A 17,998-nucleotide genomic window follows, 5' to 3' on the forward strand; every position below is an offset into this window, starting at 1 on the left:
GTCTTTTACATGTGCATTACTCCTTCGATGAGTTAGACTGTTTCCAGTTGATTGTAGTTTTTCGAAACCACAGATGTTTCATATTAGGTCCTGGCTTGTTCTGAAACTGGTAATGATAGTTTCTCACTTTTGAGAAAAATGAGAAATTATGGCTAGCTCACAGCCACCTGATGAAATATGCAGCCTTTTGTGCCACAATGAATTGGATTCTCAGCACTCTTTCATCCTTCAGCCATATCTTTTTGTTTGTTTGAGTCCACAAAAAGATTCAACTGGAAATTCCTTTTAAAAAGTAGAAAACAAAAGAGTGTTTTCAGCCTTGCTCACTAATAAATGAGATGGATGTGTGGAGCCATTGCAACCTATTTTCCATACTGCATAGTAAGTGAGGGTTACTGTATGTGTCCTGATCAGCAGAAAGCTCCTTTACACATTAATATGTGCACAGAATCCCCTCACATATTGTTCAAATGTCATGCGGGTGACAGACAGGAAGTGGAACCTGTGCATACTGTGGGAAATCCTTTCATATGCTCTTTCAACATATGTATTTGTGAGCTGCTTAGAGGTGAAATAATTGAAGTGACATAAAAGTATTCATAGTAAAAGTATTTCTTTGAGTTCTCACTTGCACGCAGAACGTTTCAAATAGGTAGCCCCTACATAAAAGAGGTCTATTATACGTGGTAAATGCTCCACATTAAATGCTAGATAGCCCTGCCCTGATGCTTATATCTATTAATTATAAGTCTACACTGATGCATCATAAAAAAGAGCAAAAAAAAAAAAAGCTGGCTCATGGGTAACCCCAGACACTCAGACTCTTTTTTGATTCTTTGTCTGCATAACCAGAAGGTCCATGTCTTATTTCCATGTTGCTCCTGTGTTTGTAAACTTTTTCTATAGAATGGTGCCCCTCTGCTTTTTGGGCATGTTCCTGGGGAGAAGCCCTAAATGCATCTTGGAGCCTTAAACAGCAGTTGTGTAAAACCATGTCTGAGATCTTTTGACTTTGAACTGAGGGTGACCTGGCAGAGCCCATAGACATGTTCGTTTTAAAATCTATTTTAATTATGGAAAAATAGAATTCCTGTACTTTATTTGCTAGATGCTAATTTGTTTATAAACTACATCATACCTATAGTTTGAAGAGCTGCTTCTGTTGAGAAAAGAGTATAAATTGTGCTGTCCTTTGTTTTGCATGGTACAGCTGTTACCTGTTGCTATCATTAAGAAGGGGAAAGTACAGAAGGGGTAGCAAGACAGTAGCTGACACGAAAAGCAGAAAAAAAAGCCTATATCTGAAGTCCTTTATTAGAATGTACAGAGTACATCTAGACATTGTAGAAATGTTGATGTAAATATAAATATATTTTTTAAAGTATGTATAATGTGAAAGTGTTTAATAATACATGTTCTCACAATGACTGCATGGATTGAGTTAGCTTTATGGTGATAGGAAGCACTGCTGAAATGATTAAATAGCCCAAAGCTTTCTAATGAATGTGGTTGACACAGATTTTAAATGTGTCTTCCCTGATTGCTACAGAAAATTTAACTGAATCCAATTTTAATAACTCAGAAAAGCAGGTGTTTCACCTAAAATGCTTGATCTAAGGTACACGCAGAGGAAACATGCACTTTCTTTTAAGTGCCTGTAACATTCTGTTAAATGTTATGCTGTTATTTATAAGGACAGTACTAATGATTTTCTTTTTCTTTTTTTAAAAAATCAGTAAGTACTAACCTATAGAGGTGATCAATGTAATTGATATGATTGTACCATGTGTCAAACACAGGACCTGGTAATGCTATCAGCTCTTGAGAGTTGCAGCTTGGCTGAAGTCATACTGCAGAGACCCATGCTTACAAATGTAAGCACTTTGAACAATTCTTTCAAAATTGGAAAGGGTTAAGTAGACCTTCTGGCTGCTAAGATACAAGGTGTGGGCTGCAATTCTGTGTACCAATCTTGTCTAACTTGGCACTAACTAGATATATTGGGAGTTCTAGAAACCCAGTCTCAGTCTATCTGGAAGGAGTGCCAGGTTAGGGAAGGGTGTAATATATGCTTATCTCGAAGTACATGTCATTGTTCACAGAAGGGCTTATTTCTGAGAAGATAAATAATAACTTGAAGCCTTGCAGCTTAAGTCAATCTTTTGCCTTCTGTTTGGAGCTCAGTCAAATTGGTTATATTATCCCTGGGGTTAACATTCAAACTGGGGGTAGACTGGAAGGGGAAAATGTAAATATTCTCTATGTATGTATAACTGCGAATACTAGCCTTCTCCAAACAAGGCACCTTCCAGATATGTGAGCTTCAGTCCCAGAATTCTCAGCAGTGATCATACTGGCTGGGGAATTCTGAGACATAAAGTCTGCACATCTGGAGGTCATCCAGGCTGGAAAAGGCTAGCATATATTGTGATCTGGCAGAGATCATTCTGATCTTCTGCTGAATTTGGGGATAGGTACATAGATTTGAAACTGTTGAAGTAAATCTCAAATATAGTGCCCTGAGGGTAAGACTAATCACATCAACACTCTGTTTGTATTCTGTCAGTCTTAATGTCCAGCATACACTGAAGATGAGAAAGAGGTGAAAAGAACACTTGTTTGGTCACTTTTCCAGCTGGTGATTCAGTATTGGAAATGTTCCCAGTAGAAGCTGCAACAGAGGCTTACTTCAGATAGGGCCCTTTTAAGTTGTTGGTTTTCATCTTTATTTGAAGCAGTTGTGAAAACAAGCTTTTGGGAACAGGAAGGTGAGAGCCAATGATATCTCTGTCTGCACTAATTCTTTTAATACAGAGATGGATTTTAAGAGGTGCCAGCTGTCTTCCAGACTAGACTACACAAATCTGTTAGTTGGGCTATAGATTAAATTGCATGGCTTAGTTCTGTAATACGAAAGAGAATAAATAGCCAGGGCAATATTCTCACAGTTATGAAACTTAGCACAGGGTGATTATCTAAACCAGGTTGAAGTAGGAGTAGGCTTTGTGACAAGAAGTAGTGTTGTGTTTAGCTGGCTAACCAGTCCTCCTTTTCTTTCCTTCCTTCCTTCCTTCAAATTGCCTGCTGTGTGTGCTGCTCCTGTCTGGAAATACCACAATAAATAACAGCAACAGCAGTTGCAGGCTCAGCATCTCTCTCACGGCCATGGACCTCCAGTGCCTCTTACTCCACACCCATCAGGACTTCAGCCTCCTGGGATCCCTCCGCTTGGAAGCAGTGCTGGCCTTCTTGCCCTCTCAAGTGCTCTGGGTGGGCAGTCTCACTTGGCAATAAAAGATGACAAGAAGCATCATGATGCAGACCACCACAGAGGTGAGAGGCATGGAAAGCCTGATTAGGACATTGTCAAATGAGTGTTCACACATTGCTGAAAATTGTGGGCATCTCTAAAGAAACTGAGCTATCTAGAATGAAAGCCAAGAACAATTATAATGCCAAACTTTAAATGTTCTGCATTTATACCACTGAAACAAAATTTAGCTTGAGGTTCTTAGCTTTTGAACCTGGAGTTCACTAGGGATCTCCTGCTTTGATGAGATGCAGGGCATTTTGACATACCTGCAGATGCTTAGTTGTGACCTCAGTGGCCAGCACAATATTGTGGATGATTATTAAACAGAATAAGTGGACAATATTTTTGTTTCTTTTTTTATTAAAGAAAGTAATCTTTAATGGAAAGGGGGCAAGGGGTGAAAGGGTGGGCAAATGAAGAGTAAAAATTTGAGCTGAATGAGTTGAAATGAAAGGTTTAAGCATTGCGCCTTTTTTGTAGTTTTGTTTAGGACACCTTTAAATATTGGGCAAATTGCACTTGAATAATTTTTGAAGAATAAAAATTAATTTATTCTGTCATGGAAAGAACTAGGCCTTGTGTATGGTTAAACTGTAAATCATGTTTACAAAATGTAATTTTCAGGAAATCACTGTATTAGGAATGTGCAATGACTTATATAAATAAAAGCCATTTTAAAACTGTTTGCGGCTTGTGTTCTAATTTCTCCCCCCTTTTTTATTTCTGTTCTTGCCTCTGTGTCTGAACGGGCATGTCTGTGCATTTCTTGGTTACTACGGGAACAGACAGAGATCCAGGCACAGTAAGTACCAATATTCCTGCTAATGTTAACGTTTTCATTATTACAGTAGTTGATAGCCTAGATATTCACATTTTCTTCCCTGTAGACTTACCTGCTGCTTCTCTCCTAGTTTAGATAATAGGTACAGTTTCTCCTATTTGGACACTTCAGTGCTTTGTTGGAAGAATTAAAATTTAATATTTATTTTGAATAGCCTTTGTGGCTATGGTGATAAAATCCCTGCAAATTAGTCTGGTTTCAGATAGCAGCTTTGCTAATTCCATAAGTTACATATAGCATGTGCTTGGAAAACAAGGTGAGCTATTATATGGTAGTCACCAGGAATGAGAAATTTTTATAATTTTATCTTCACAAACCTGGCACATAAGTATGTGATCGGATATTACACATCTAATTGGAGTTACCTTTTAAATTCAAAATGTATCATTAATTAAAAAATGTCTTGTTATGCATAATTTGTAATATCCTTTTGAAGAATCCTACTGATTCAAAATGTGTTTAAAACAATAATATATGCCGAGTTACTCACATGCTGTTTTGTAAAATTCATTAGCAACCTAGAACGATGCTATTTAAGGGATATTAGAAGTCATCCTTTTTTATATTTGACCTCATATAGATAACATATGTATGGTAGTTACACTGCCTGGGCAATTATTATATTGAATAGCATTTTATATAGTTTTTTAAAATTTGATTTTCTTATACCCCTTGCAATGGGATTCCTCAGAGCCTTTGCTCTGGCTTGAAAGTGGTTTGTGAGAGACAAAATTAATCTGTTTCTCTGCCTTCACATACTTTTTTCAGAGTAGAAACTGAATGCTGAATTCTAAAGTGTGGGATTTTAAAAAGCAAATCAAGGTTTTATGAGTACACATCCTATTAAAGCTGCTCTATAAGGTTTTTCTCCATCGTTGTCGTCATCGTCATCAATCAGACTAGGCCACTCTGATTCCATAGTGACTCTGGGCAGCTTACAAATAAAAATTAAAGCAAAAGATATAATAAGAAAAATAAGGTATCTATAAATGTTAGGAAATACTGTTTATGCTTCCTAAAGAAGTAACTGATTGGATGAGGCAGGAGAAAAAGGGAGGCAGTTTTGCATAACATCTTGCATGAGTAGGTAGGCTTCTCAAGTCTAGCCATATAGCCTGGATTCTGAGTTTGTTCCTGAAAGAGAAGTGAAGGTGGTAAGTTCTACTGATTGTCCCTTTCTTTTGCACCCTCCTGTATCTCAGAAAACCTGTTCAAGGTTTGAATAGATAGTGGGCCATTGCAGGGAAAGGGATTTCCAACCTTCTGGCAGTCTTGCCTTCCAAGCCAGTTGTTCCCATCCTGGGGGCCAGGTGACTGGATTATTGGATCTCTTGGTCTCAATTTAATGATGGTTAATGAAGTAAGATCATATGGGTGAAACGTTCATTACTGAAAGTTGGCAGGACAAGGGTGGCAGTGTTGCTCTGTCAGAAATTAGTCCAGCTGGGTTGCAGGTACTTCCATACCCTTAATGCCAAGACAGAGGTGAACAGGTTGGCATTTATACTTAGATATCTTACCTATGATAAGGGACTCTGATCCTGAGATATTCAGTGGTGAGTGCTTATCGGGCTGACAGACAAGCATGGGATGATGATGGGTGTACCAGCCACCCTGCTGCCCTGCAGAATTCCTCCCTAGGCTGCTGGAACTGGTCTCTGGGCTGGCGATAGAGATCCCCTGCCTTCTGGTGTTGAGAGACTTCATCATCCATGCCCTGGGGGCCAGCTCTGCTAAGGCTCAGGAGTTCACATAGGCAGTCATAATTAGGAGTTGGTCTTTGAGCAGATGTTTTGTGAACTGGATATGGAGAATTCCATCATCCCATTGCTGTAGTCAGGTAAAGCCTGATCCAGATGCAACTGATAGCTACCTATGATTTTTGTAGGTTGAGGTGACCTATTCAGATGATCTGCCCCAGGCATATAATGGGTACAAGTGGCTTCCAGAGGACTCATGGGGAGTTTTCCAGCTCTCTAGCAGGCAAATCAGTTTAGTGCTTGGTGAGCCACTGGTGATGGGATGCAAGCTGAGCACTACACCCATGGCCAAAAGTTTTGAGAATGACACAAAGATTAATTCTCACAAGGTCTGCTGCTCCAGTATGGAAGATGGCAATGTGCATATACTCCAGGATGTTATGAAGAGTGGTCAGATCAATTGCAATTAATTGCAAAGTCCCTCTTTGCCATGAAAATGAACTTAATCCCCAAAAAACATTTCCACTGCATTTCAGCCCTGCCACAACAGGAGGAGCTGACATCTTGTCAGTGATTCCCTCGTTAACACAGTTGTTGACCAGGACAAGGTTGGAGACCACTCTGTCATGCTGATTGAGTTAGAATAACAGCCTGGAAGCTTTAAAAGGAGGGTGGTGCTTGAAATCATTGTTCTTCCTCTGTTCACCATGGTTACCTGCAAGGAAACACATGCAGCCATCATTGCTTTGCACAAAAAGGGATTCACAGGCAAGGATATTGCTGCTACTAAGATTGCACCTACATCAGCCGTTTATCGGATCATCAAGAACGTCAAGGAGAGAGGTTCAACTGTTGTGAAGAAGGCTTCAGGGCGTCCAAGAAAGTCCAGTAAGTGCCAGGACCGTCTCCTAAAGGTGATTCAGCTCTGGGATCGGGGCACCACCAGCTTGCTCAAGAATGGCAGCAGGCAGGTGTGAGTGCATCTGCACGCACAGTGAGGTGAAGACTTTTTGGTTGCCTGTTGTCAAGAAGGGCAACAAAGAAGCCACTTCTCTCCAGGAAAACATCAGGGACAGACTGACATTCTGCAAAAGGTACAGGGCTTGGACTGCCGAGGATTGGGGTAAAGTCATTTTCTCTGATGAATCCCCTTTCCAATTGTTTGGGGCATCCTGAACAAACCTTGTCCATAGAAGAAAAGGTGAGCGCTACCATCGGTCCTGTGTCACGCCAACAGTAAAGCATCCTGAAACCATTCATGTGTGGGGTTGCTTCTCAGCCAAAGGAGTGGGCTCAGTCACAATTTTGCCTAGGAACACAGCCATGAATAAAGAATGGTACCAAGAGCACCTTCTCCCAACCATCGAAGAACAGTGTGGTGACGAACAATGCCTTTTCCAGCATGATGGAGCACCTTGCCATAAAGCAAAAGTGATAACTAAGTGGCTTAGGGATCACAACATCGAGATTTTGGGTCCATGGCCAGGAAATTCCCCAGACCTTAATCCCATTGAGAACTTGTGGTCAATCCTCAAGAGGCGGGTGAGCAAACAAAAGCCCACGAATTCTGACAAACTCCAAGCATTGATTATGCAAGAATGGGCTGCGAGTCAGGATGTGGCCAAGAAGTTGATTGACAGCATACCAGGGTGAATTGCAGAGGTCTTGAAAAAGAAGGGTCAACACTGCAAATATTGACTCTTTGCATAAACGTAATGTAACTGTCAATAAAAGCCTTTGACACTTATGCAAATGCTTGTACTTATACTTCAGTATACCATCGTAATATCTGCACAAAGATCTTTCAGCACTGGAGCAGCAGACCTTGTGAGAATTAATCTTGGTGTCATTCTCAAAACTTTTGGCCATGGGTGTAGACATGATTGCCCCCCAAGTGGCCTCTTTCTGATCCTGGGGGCCTCCTTGGTTTACTGAAGCCCTCTGGGAAATAAAGCACCAGAAATGATGCCTGGAACACTAGTGGAGAAGAACAAAAAGTGAATCCAACTGAGCATAGGTACATGCCCATGTTCAGCTTACATCATGGTGATAAGGGAAGTGAAGCTTCTTCTCTTCCCTCATTGTGTTAGCAGGTAGTCATCCAGTAGCCTTGTTTAGAGTGACAGCTCCTTTTGGAGAGGAGCTTATATCAAGCTTTCCTGACTAGCCCTTGTGACTAACTTGCATAGCACTTTGCTAATAATATCACTTAGCTTCACCAGGATCTTGATTGCTCATGGGCTGTTTATGGTGTGAGAAGGGCAGTACTTGCTTTATAATCTGGGACTCATTTTGGCCCGTGAACTCTGAGGAAGGGCCCTCTATGGCTTGGGTCCCTGCAAGTCTTGGCTCTTGTGAAGCATGTATGTGTGTTATATCACTTAGATTTGGGGGATTGTCAGTGCCTCTTTACAGAAGGGGAAACTACCAATAGCCTTGAAGGAGGCTGTGGTGAACCCTCTGATCACAAGGCCATCTCTGGATCTAGTGTTTTTAGATAATTAACACCCAGTCTCTAACCCCCCTTTCAATTAAATGGCACCCTAGAACAAACAGGCAATCTAGATCTTTTTCACTCAGGGTTTAGGCTGGGTACAGGATTGAGATGGCATTGCTTGCTCTCCTGGAAGTCCTTTGGGATCTGGAGTAGAATAATGTACTTCTTCCTGTCCTCTTAGACCTTTTGGCAGTTGTTTTATACTTTAGAACATAATGTCCTGCTGGACTGTCTGCAAAAATTGGGAATTGAAATACAGTTTCACAGTGGTTGTGCTCCTACCTCAGGGGGTGGTTTCACTCAGTGGGAAAGGAGAGGTGATCCCTATCTTATTGGGCATTACAGGAGTCAGTCCTTTCTCCCCTGCTCTTTAACATCTAATGAAACTGCTGGGAGATGTTATTTGATAGTGTAGGGTGCAGTATCTGTATTGCCATCCAAGGCTATAGGGAGGATGTTGATGTCTTATCCCAGAGCCTGGAAGTTGTAAGGGTGTGGGTGGGAGACCAGTGGCTGAAATTGAACCCAAGCAAGATGGTGGTGCTGTTTGTGTGTCAAGGTTCTCTCTCAGCATCAGCGGTTAGTTATCTCTGGATGAGTCAGTACTACCTTGGAAGGAACAAGTTTATGATTTGGGCATCCTTCTGGACTCATGGGTCCTGCTTGAGCAGCAGATGGAAGCCATGGGTAGAGGGGCCTCTGCCCAGCTTGGCTGGTGTGCCAATTGCAGCCATACTTGGTACAGAGGGACCTGGCTAAATTAACTGGTGCCCTCATTACCAACCAGGTAGACTATAGCAATATACATAGGGCTGCCTTTGGAGACTACTCAGAAATTATAGTTGGTCCAGAATGCAGGGGCCTATGTGGCAATTGGCATCAAATGCTGGGAGGATGTGATACCTGTATTATGGGCTCTGCACTAGCTACCAGTTGGTTTCCAGATGCAATTTAAAGTGCTTGGTTTGACTCATAGAGCCTTTTATGGCTTAGCATCTGAGTGCCTGCAAAACCACCTACTCCAACCTGAATTGGCCCAACCTGTTAGATCATGCAAAGGAAAACTCCTTGTAGTTCTCCAATTCCAAGAAATGAAGGGAGTTGCTTTTCAGTAGTCATGCTGATGCTTTGGGACAGCTTCCTGATAGAGATCAGAGCAACTTCCTTCCTAATGACTTTCAGGAGGATGTTAAAGACCAAACTGTTTCAAACACCTTTCTAGTGTGTAAACCAAACACTGACTTTATTTTTTATTTTTCTGTTAGTAGTTATTTTGGTTGGTTATATGATATACAGGTAGTCCTCAGCTTACAACGGCAATTGGAACCAGAATTGCCATCGCTAAGCATGATGTCATCTGAACACACCAAATTACAGGAGCAGTTCTGGCAGTCCCCAGTTACCATAATTAAGGACTGCGCAGGTAGTTAAGCAAGGGACTCACATGACCGTGACTTCTGACTTCCTGCTGGTTTCCCCATTGATTTTGCTTGTGGGAAGCCAGCAGGGAACTTCAGAAATTGTGATCACATGACCACAACTCGCTGTGATGTCATAATTGAGAGCCAGGTGCCAATCACCTGGGTCATGATCATGTGGCCATGGGGACACTGTGACAGCTGGAACTCCAAGGACTAGTTGTAACTACCCCTCGTTCAGCGCCATCATAAGTTTGAATGGTCACTGAACGAGTGTTCATAACCCGAGGTCAGTCTGCCTGCCTGCCTGGCTGCTTGCCTGCCTGCCTGCCTGCCTGCCTGCCTGCCTGCCTGCCTGCCTGCCTCATTGTGGTTGTTTTAATGCCTTCTGTCATATTAACAGGAACCAGTTTGGTGTAGTGTTTAAGGCATTAGGCTAGTAACTAGGAGACCGTGAGTTCTAGTTCCGCCTTGGGCACAAAGCCAGTTGGGTGACCTTGAGCCAGTCACTCTATCTCAACCCTAGGAAGCAGGCAGTGGCAAACCACTTCTGAAATCTTGCCAAGAAAACTACAGGGACTTGTCCAGGCAGTCTCCAGGAGTCAAGACTGACTTGAAGGCACAAAAAACAAAAACAAAAAAATACATGTTAGCTGCTTAGAGGCACCAGATTGCAGCAGGAGATAGGCAGTGCAGCTTTCCAAAGGCAGCGCAGCTTTCCGAAGGCTCAGGGAGCTGCATGTAGGAAACATTCACCAGAGAAGCTGGGTCCGAGAAGGAGACAGCAAAGGCAGTGAGGTGCTTTGGCTATGGTGGCTGGGCACAAAAAGCAAAGGTCAGTGTGGGGAACTGGGAGAGAAGGCAGTTGGGCAAATGAATGCTTGCTGGGGCTTCCCAGGAGCTGTGGCTTGCTGGGGCTTCCCAGGCGCTGTGGCTTGCTCGGACAGGCTGGGGAACCTGAGGCTTCCAGGGGCAGCTTTGGCTTTGCACTGTGCTGCAGCTCAGGGGCTTCTTGCAGCCCCAGAGCTTCAGCATGGCAAGCAACCCCAGAGCCGTGTGGTTCTGGGGCTGCTTGGTGCCCCACAGGACAGGGTAACCAAAAGGGCAGAGATGTGGGGGAAATAGGCAGGTGAGGGGAGTTGGAGATAGGCCCTTACCTTACTGAGGCTCGGGGCTGGGAGGGACCAAGCCTGGAATGGCTTGAATTGGGGTGGGTCCTCGGCTAATGACCGGTGAAATCCGCTTAATGATCACTTAGTGACAGAAACTCCAGTCCCAGTTGTAGTCATAAGTGAAGGACTACCTGTATGTTATTTTGATAGCTTTTGTAAAAGCTTCCTATCAATCTTTTTTCCCCTTAACTACCACCTTAGCATGAAAAAATTGTTTAGGCTAATGCTGTGCATAAGAATGATAGTTCCTTCTTAGATCAGATGTTTTTATCAGTGAAATAAAATCAAGTGAATTAAAATAAATAAATACAAATCACTGAGTTATCTTAAGAGATTCTCCATACTTACATATTGTGTTCATTTGTTCATTGCTTTTCAAGATCATGACTTACAATTAAATAGCTAACTATTCAAAGCATTCTAAGTCACTGCAGCAATTTTAAAATAAACATATTACTGGAAAAATTCAGTTTCCAATTTCTAAGGTATATGACCTTTTCAGTTAAAAGCAACAGAGGACAAGTATTTTTTAAAGACATTTTTATGAAGATCAAAATTGGAGACAGGTACCTTTCTCTTTCTCTCCAAGGGTTATTCATACATTGGGAGCCATTGCTAAGGCTACCACTTAAATATTTCCTATTTGGGATGACTTCTGTAAGTCTACAGACTGATCTTGAAAAGCTAAGCAAAGTAGGATGTACAGTAGTTAATATTTGGATAGGAGACCTCCAGAAATTCTAGGTTGTAGACTAGAATGGGAAATCAAAAAATATCTTGGAAGAAGTCTATATAGCTAGCTGACTGCCCGGTCCGTCCGTCTGTCTGTCTGTCTTTCTTTCTTTCTTTCTTTCTTTCTTTCTTTCTTTCTTTCTTTCTTTCTTTCTTTCTTTCTTTCTTTCTTTCTTTCTTTCTTCTTCTCTGGTGAGCACTCAAGGCAGCTGACCAATTTTTTAAAAAAAATGATATCAAAATATTGATTAAAATGAATAATAAATATTAAAATCATCAATTGGTCAAAAACTTTGGTGAAAGAGGTGCTTCTTTACACCCTTCCAAGAGAATGCATTCATAACCTGGGAAAGCCGCCTTCTGGGTTTCAGAAAGATGAAATTTTAATAGCAGGAACATCTGGTGGCTGCTCCCATTGATTTAAACTACAAGACAGATTTATAACAGGAGAGGTGGTCCATTAGGTAACCAGGCCTTAAGCCATTAAAGGTCAATACCAACACCATAAATAGTACATAGTTGACAACCAGTGCAGATCATTCAGTACAGGAGCCATATGATCCTGTTTCTAGTTATTACATTTTCACCAGCTGCACTACTAGACTCTTTTTAATGGTAGCTCCATGAAGAGCACATTGTAGCAGCCAAGACAGAATGTATCTAGGGCAAGGATAATCAGCATCAAATCTGATCAGCTCAGGAAGGATGGCTGGAACACTAGATGTAGTTCAAGGTATGCTTTGCCACACCTGTCTTCTCTGGATTTAAATTTCAAATTGTTCTTTCATATCCAATTATATGGTGAATCCATATAGTTGCCAGGTATCAAGCTTGACTCAAGGGAAACTTTCTCATAAACAAAGCTTCTCTCCCTTTTTCTTTTCTTATCTAGTTATTTCTTTCTCTTGCCTCAACCCCATCCCTAATCTTGATCCTTCTCCTCCTCCTCTTTTGCTGGAAGGTAGGACAGCAATATTTGTGTGTGTTGTGTATATGTGAGAATGGTTAGTATATGTAACCATGACTTTCATAAAGTTGCTTCCTTATATATAGGCAATTAATGTTAATTAGTTATTAATTCATTTAATACAGTGTTGTCCAAACTTGGCCACTTTAAGATGAGTGGACTTCAACTCCCAGAATTCCCCAGCCAGCATGGCTGGCTGGGGAATTCTGGGAGTTGAAGTCCACTCATCTTAAAGTGGCCAAGTTGGACAACACTGATTTAATATGTGCATGTTTGTAGGTATATACCTGCAAACGTGCAAATATATAAAGGTGTCACATGGACACATTCATTTAAGTGTGAGGTGAATCACAAGGATTGGTTTTAGGTGGAGATGGCAACCTAGACTAATAAGATGGGGAAGATGGGCACTGCACAGGAGCTAAGGTATTTCATTGGTTTTGTTTTGCTGTGTCATCTTAAATTCACAGTCATCTTCTTTTTGGATAAATATGCTATAAACTAACAAAATTAAGACTACCACCCCTGTTATAAGAATTTTAAAACTGCCTAGAAGGATTAAAATCAAGTTGACTAGTAAGTCAGCCTATGAAATTTTCTAGAGACTGTGAGTTCAGGCACTGGAAAGTCAGTTGAGACAAAAGTTTCCCCAAATAGAGAAAACTGACCGCCCTCAAGCCCAATGGAGCACTAGTGTCAGAAATTTTGCAAGTTGAACTGTACTGTAGCTAAGCTAGAAAGAAAATTGGCTCAGGTGTGCAAAGAAATTTCTTATTTCCAAGAGGATTTTTCCCCCAAAGGACAATATTCATTTTAATTTTAAAAAGCACTTTTTAGATTTTAAGTATACCAGTGTTGCTTTATTGCATATGTCATAACCATTGATATGAATCAGTTTCACACAACTTGATGATTTCCAGGTATTTGCGTTATAGAATTTTACCATATCTGGAGGACACAAATTAGGCAAGGTTTATATAGTTAGGCTTAAGCAGCTATATGGAATCAGTGGGTTCAAAGTTTGCCTGTCTTGATGTTAAAAGATCAGCTGCAGGAAGTAGATTGCATACTGGAGAATATTATCAATATTATGTCTTTATATTTGGACTTTCCATTTTTCCCAGGATGTCTGCCAAGGCATTAGTCATTATGGTTTCTTCACTAAGAAAACTGCATTTATATCTACTAGCATTTAAAGATCTTATCAGAGCTGTGTCCTTAAGGAAAATACATGTGGCTGTTATAAAAATGATGGAATTGTTCTAACACATAATTTCCTCTTCAGCTGGGGAAAATGATAATTAAACTGAAATAAAGCCTACAACTTCTGTGTATGATTTTGAGTGTAGGACACAATTTCTGATGCATAAGTAGAAAAAATAGGTTCCTGTCTCCCATAGATGAAGTCAGGACAGACAATCTGCCCGAATGAAGACATTGCTTAATCTACTAGGATGCAGTAGATTAATGCATTAAGTCATCCCATGGGAACCTGTGTATCCCTCAAATCTCTCTTTCAGTTCCTCACTGACAGAACATAATAGACAACATAACATGGAAAATGTATCTTTCTTAGAGCATGGAGTCTAGTCTGGTAGGAGGAGGCATTTGAGGACAAAATAAGATCATCTGAACTGTGGATTTTAATCTGAACTCAACAAACTAATTGGGTTTGGGGCAGGTTTTCACTAATTGCATATGTGTGTATAAGTGTGCATGGAAACCAATATCCCAGTACATTTGTTTAACATGACTACCATCACATCCATAAGCAAACAAATAGAAATAGATCACGGAACCCTAGCAATAATATGAGAATGCCAGTTCTGCCTATCTGAATGTTGTGATTCTCCAGGAACAAAGGCATAATGCTGAGAGAGAGCTAAATGAGATTGAGTTGCAGTGTTGTTACTCCTGGTGCCTGATCTTTTAGTGGAATTTTTAAAAAATTCAGCTGCAGATCTTCATTCCTGAAAATAATTTGTGATGCTACTGAATTAAAATGTGAAGCCAATGAATGGACATAAAGTTTGTGTGTGTGTGTGTGTGTGTGTGTGTGTGTGTATTGGAGGCGGGGATTTAGATGCATGAAATGAGGCAAATGAGCTCTTTTCATAATGAATAGTGAACAGCAGGGTAGTAGACCTAAAGTGTAATGCCATATGCAAATTCATGCTAGTATATTGCGGTGATAGCTTATATGCAACTTCAAATGGACATTACATATGGAGTGACTGTTTTTATGATAAGCAGATTGCACATTTAGGAAATGTTAAATGCTATCCATAGTGAAATATCAAACTTCTCCCTTCTGTCCTCTGCAAAAAAATCAAAATATCTAGTTAAAAAAAAAATTAGCACAGTCACTTAAAATAGGTGTAGCTTTTAACATCTTCCTGGCATACTTTTAGTATGGGTCATGGGCCATGCAGTGCCATGGAACAGGATGATTAGTGAAATAGGGTTTTTTTTTAGCATCCTGAAGATCTTTGTACCCTGATAAAGGAAGAGAACTTTCTGAAGTGACCTCTGATGTGAGCCTCTCAAGTGCCATTATAATTCTGATTTTGGGGGGAAAAGCAGTTTTATCTTGAATGTAGGCATGTTTAATCTGATGAAATTCTTGATGTATGATATTCTGCTGATATTTGTAAAAATGATCTGTAAAAATTGTTTAGACAAATAAAAAATGTATGTTTTTAAAGGATAACAGGAGCTTTTCTAAATTTATTACAGATTCATAGAGGTTCTAGGTGAAAACTACTTTTTACAAGATTGCTATTTGTGACATTAGAGAGAAACAGTCATTGTTTTAGTGTCCCATGTTAGAAGATTTAAGAATCTATCCAGCCAAGTAAATGTTTTTCTTTAACATTAGCAATAAAGATCTGCCTTAGCATATTATTGCTAATGATCAGCATTGTTGTTTATAGAATAAAGACTTGATTATAAAAAGGCTTGTCTGCTAATGGCATGTAATATTTTATAATTCTAGTTCAACTATATATTTCCATCTTTGGAAGAAGTGCCTAAAAATGATACATTTTTATATACTATGCAAAAATTATACTTTTTACATTACATATGGTTTGCAGTAGGTGGGGAGGCAGTTAAAAGTATTTGATAATATGTACAGTTTGCAAAGCAGTGTATATTTTGGCTTAAGTATAAAATAATCCCTTGTCGTTACTGACAAATTAACTGGCACTAATATAAAAGTATGCTAGATATATTAAAGCTATTTACTGTGATATCACTTTGGGCACTGACAAAAATGCATTACATGGTAATAGCAACCATGCAGGTAATTAAATAAATCCGCTAGTTATAATATAATGTAGTGGAAACACTTGCTCTTCAGTAGATTTTCTTTTTGAATTTTGCCACTATTCAGATTTTTGTATTATTGGAAGAGTGGCCCTGGCTTTCTGGTACCACAATCACTGTGGTGGGCCTTGGTACAAAATATTCATATTAAATTCTCATTCAGTTACAGAACTCATGGGAAACTTTGGGCAAGTATCAGTGGTGTATGGGTGGGGTGGGGTGGGGTTTCAAAATGGACAAGTTGATAGGCATGGCATAGTAATACCAGCCCTGCCCCTTTTGTACACATGTCAACGTAGCATGCATATACATAAGGGACAGAGCTCTGTCTGCAATCCTGCCCATTGTGACTCCCCCACCACTTGCCTGGACACCACTGGCTAGTATCATGCACGCATTCTCATCCTAGCATATCAAATATTTAAATACATTTTTGGAGGGATGAAGGATGTTACAGTAATTAAATTATGCATCCATTCAGTACAATGGGACAATTAAAGAAAAAAGTGATGCTGGAATATCTTGAATGACAGCAAAAGGAGATGCTTGAATAACAACAACAAAAATCTGGAGGGATATTTTTTGTAGCAAGAAATAACCAAATTATTTCAGAGGAATACAATCAAATTAACTTACAGTATTCAATGAATATTGTACTATTCAAAATATAGCATCCTATATTTGAAAATCAGTAATTCTAACCAACATCCCAAACCTGTTTATTGGGTGGCATTTACTTTAATTGACGTAAATGGATTACATTACTTTAATCTTTAACCCATACTTAAGAACGGAGCCTATTGTAGCAAAATTCGAGTTAAATACACAATGGTTCAAGTTAAACACACAATGGTTTGAGTTAATTACACAATACTACTTATACAATATTATACAATAATACTGTTCCAGTTTACATACAAATTTGACTTAAAGACAGACCTTGGGAACAGAACTCGTTCTTAAACTAGGGACTGCCTGTACAGTAAAGCAGGAGCATGCACCTTTTCAGATCAGTGGGTGGACTGAAATTTTGAGCGCATTTTGAACTGCTCTTGCACGTTGACTACCATTGTGTTATGGCCAGACACAATACACCCATTTATTAGAAGACAAACAGGTGTTTGTAAAAGAGCAGTGGGCAGCTGTGGCCACAGGACCTTTGCACAACTCCATTTGATGTGTCAGTTGCCCCGCTTCCTGAATTGGGAGACCCTTCAGACAGCCACTCCTGTCCTAATCATCTCACAGCTTGACTACTACAATGCACTCTACACAGGGCTGCTCTTGAAAACCACTTGGAAGCTTCAACTGATCCAGAATGCAGGCAGTGATAGGCATGCCTTGGTATACTCATGTGACACCTTTGCTTCATGAGCTGCACTGGTTGCCAGTGTGCTTCTGGCTGAGATTCAAGGTGCTGGTTATCAGCTATACAGCCCTACATGGTATAAGACCGGGTTATTTGAGGAACTGCCTATCTCCTATGATTTCTGCCCAAATGGTGTGTGCTGGCAGAGTTGGCACACTCCAGGTTTCCTTTGAATTAACAGTGCCATCTATCAGGACCCAGGAAGTGTGCCTTCTCTGTTGCTATAGAGAGTAATGAAGATGACCTTAACAGACATAGGCAAGATCCATTACCAAAGCAACAAGGGGGGAAAAAAAATATTAAATCACAACAAGCAGAAAATACATGGAAGAGGCTCAGACAGACACCTTCCTAATTCACATGAGTGTAAGAAGGGGAGAAAGTACAGCACAATCAATCTTGTGAAATTCTGTTATAACTATTCTCAGTAAAAATAATTTTAGCTTTCCTATGGAGTTGATTCCTGGTGGGGCTGACAGTTCCTGCCCTGCCTTCTGGAGCGAGATGCCTCCAGAGATCCATATGACAGTATTCTGGAAGGCCTTAAAGACCTGGCTGCTTTCCCAGGTTGGATGTCCCTCCTTGTTAATTGTGTTTTTATCTATATCGTTGTATAGAGGCACTGGATCCAATCTTGCTTCAACACTGTACTTTTATTGCTT

General features: G+C 40.3%; 1 protein-coding gene across 7 annotated transcripts in view; it reads left to right on the top strand.

The window, feature by feature from the left end:
* TLE1 (TLE family member 1, transcriptional corepressor) overlaps positions 1–17,998 on the top strand; it is an 82,251-nt gene that overhangs the window by 31,180 nt on the left and 33,073 nt on the right. For 4 of the 7 annotated variants that reach the window (XM_088130254.1, XM_088130253.1, XM_007426332.4 and 1 more), the window contains exons 7-8: positions 3,129–3,333; positions 4,099–4,115. In XM_088130254.1, the coding sequence (XP_087986380.1) occupies positions 3,129–3,333; positions 4,099–4,115 (222 nt within the window). Of the gene's footprint in view, positions 1–1,799; positions 1,875–3,128; positions 3,334–4,098; positions 4,116–17,998 lie in introns of all 7 variants that reach the window. The other 3 variants (XM_088130252.1, XM_007426329.4, XM_007426330.4) reach the window with 1 other exon arrangement.

Source organism: Python bivittatus, unplaced genomic scaffold (assembly GCF_059951505.1).
Source record: "Python bivittatus isolate LINGU-HERP-01145 unplaced genomic scaffold, Pbiv_v1 ctg000850_np1212, whole genome shotgun sequence".
In the NCBI taxonomy this organism is placed as follows: Eukaryota; Metazoa; Chordata; class Lepidosauria; order Squamata; family Pythonidae; genus Python; species Python bivittatus.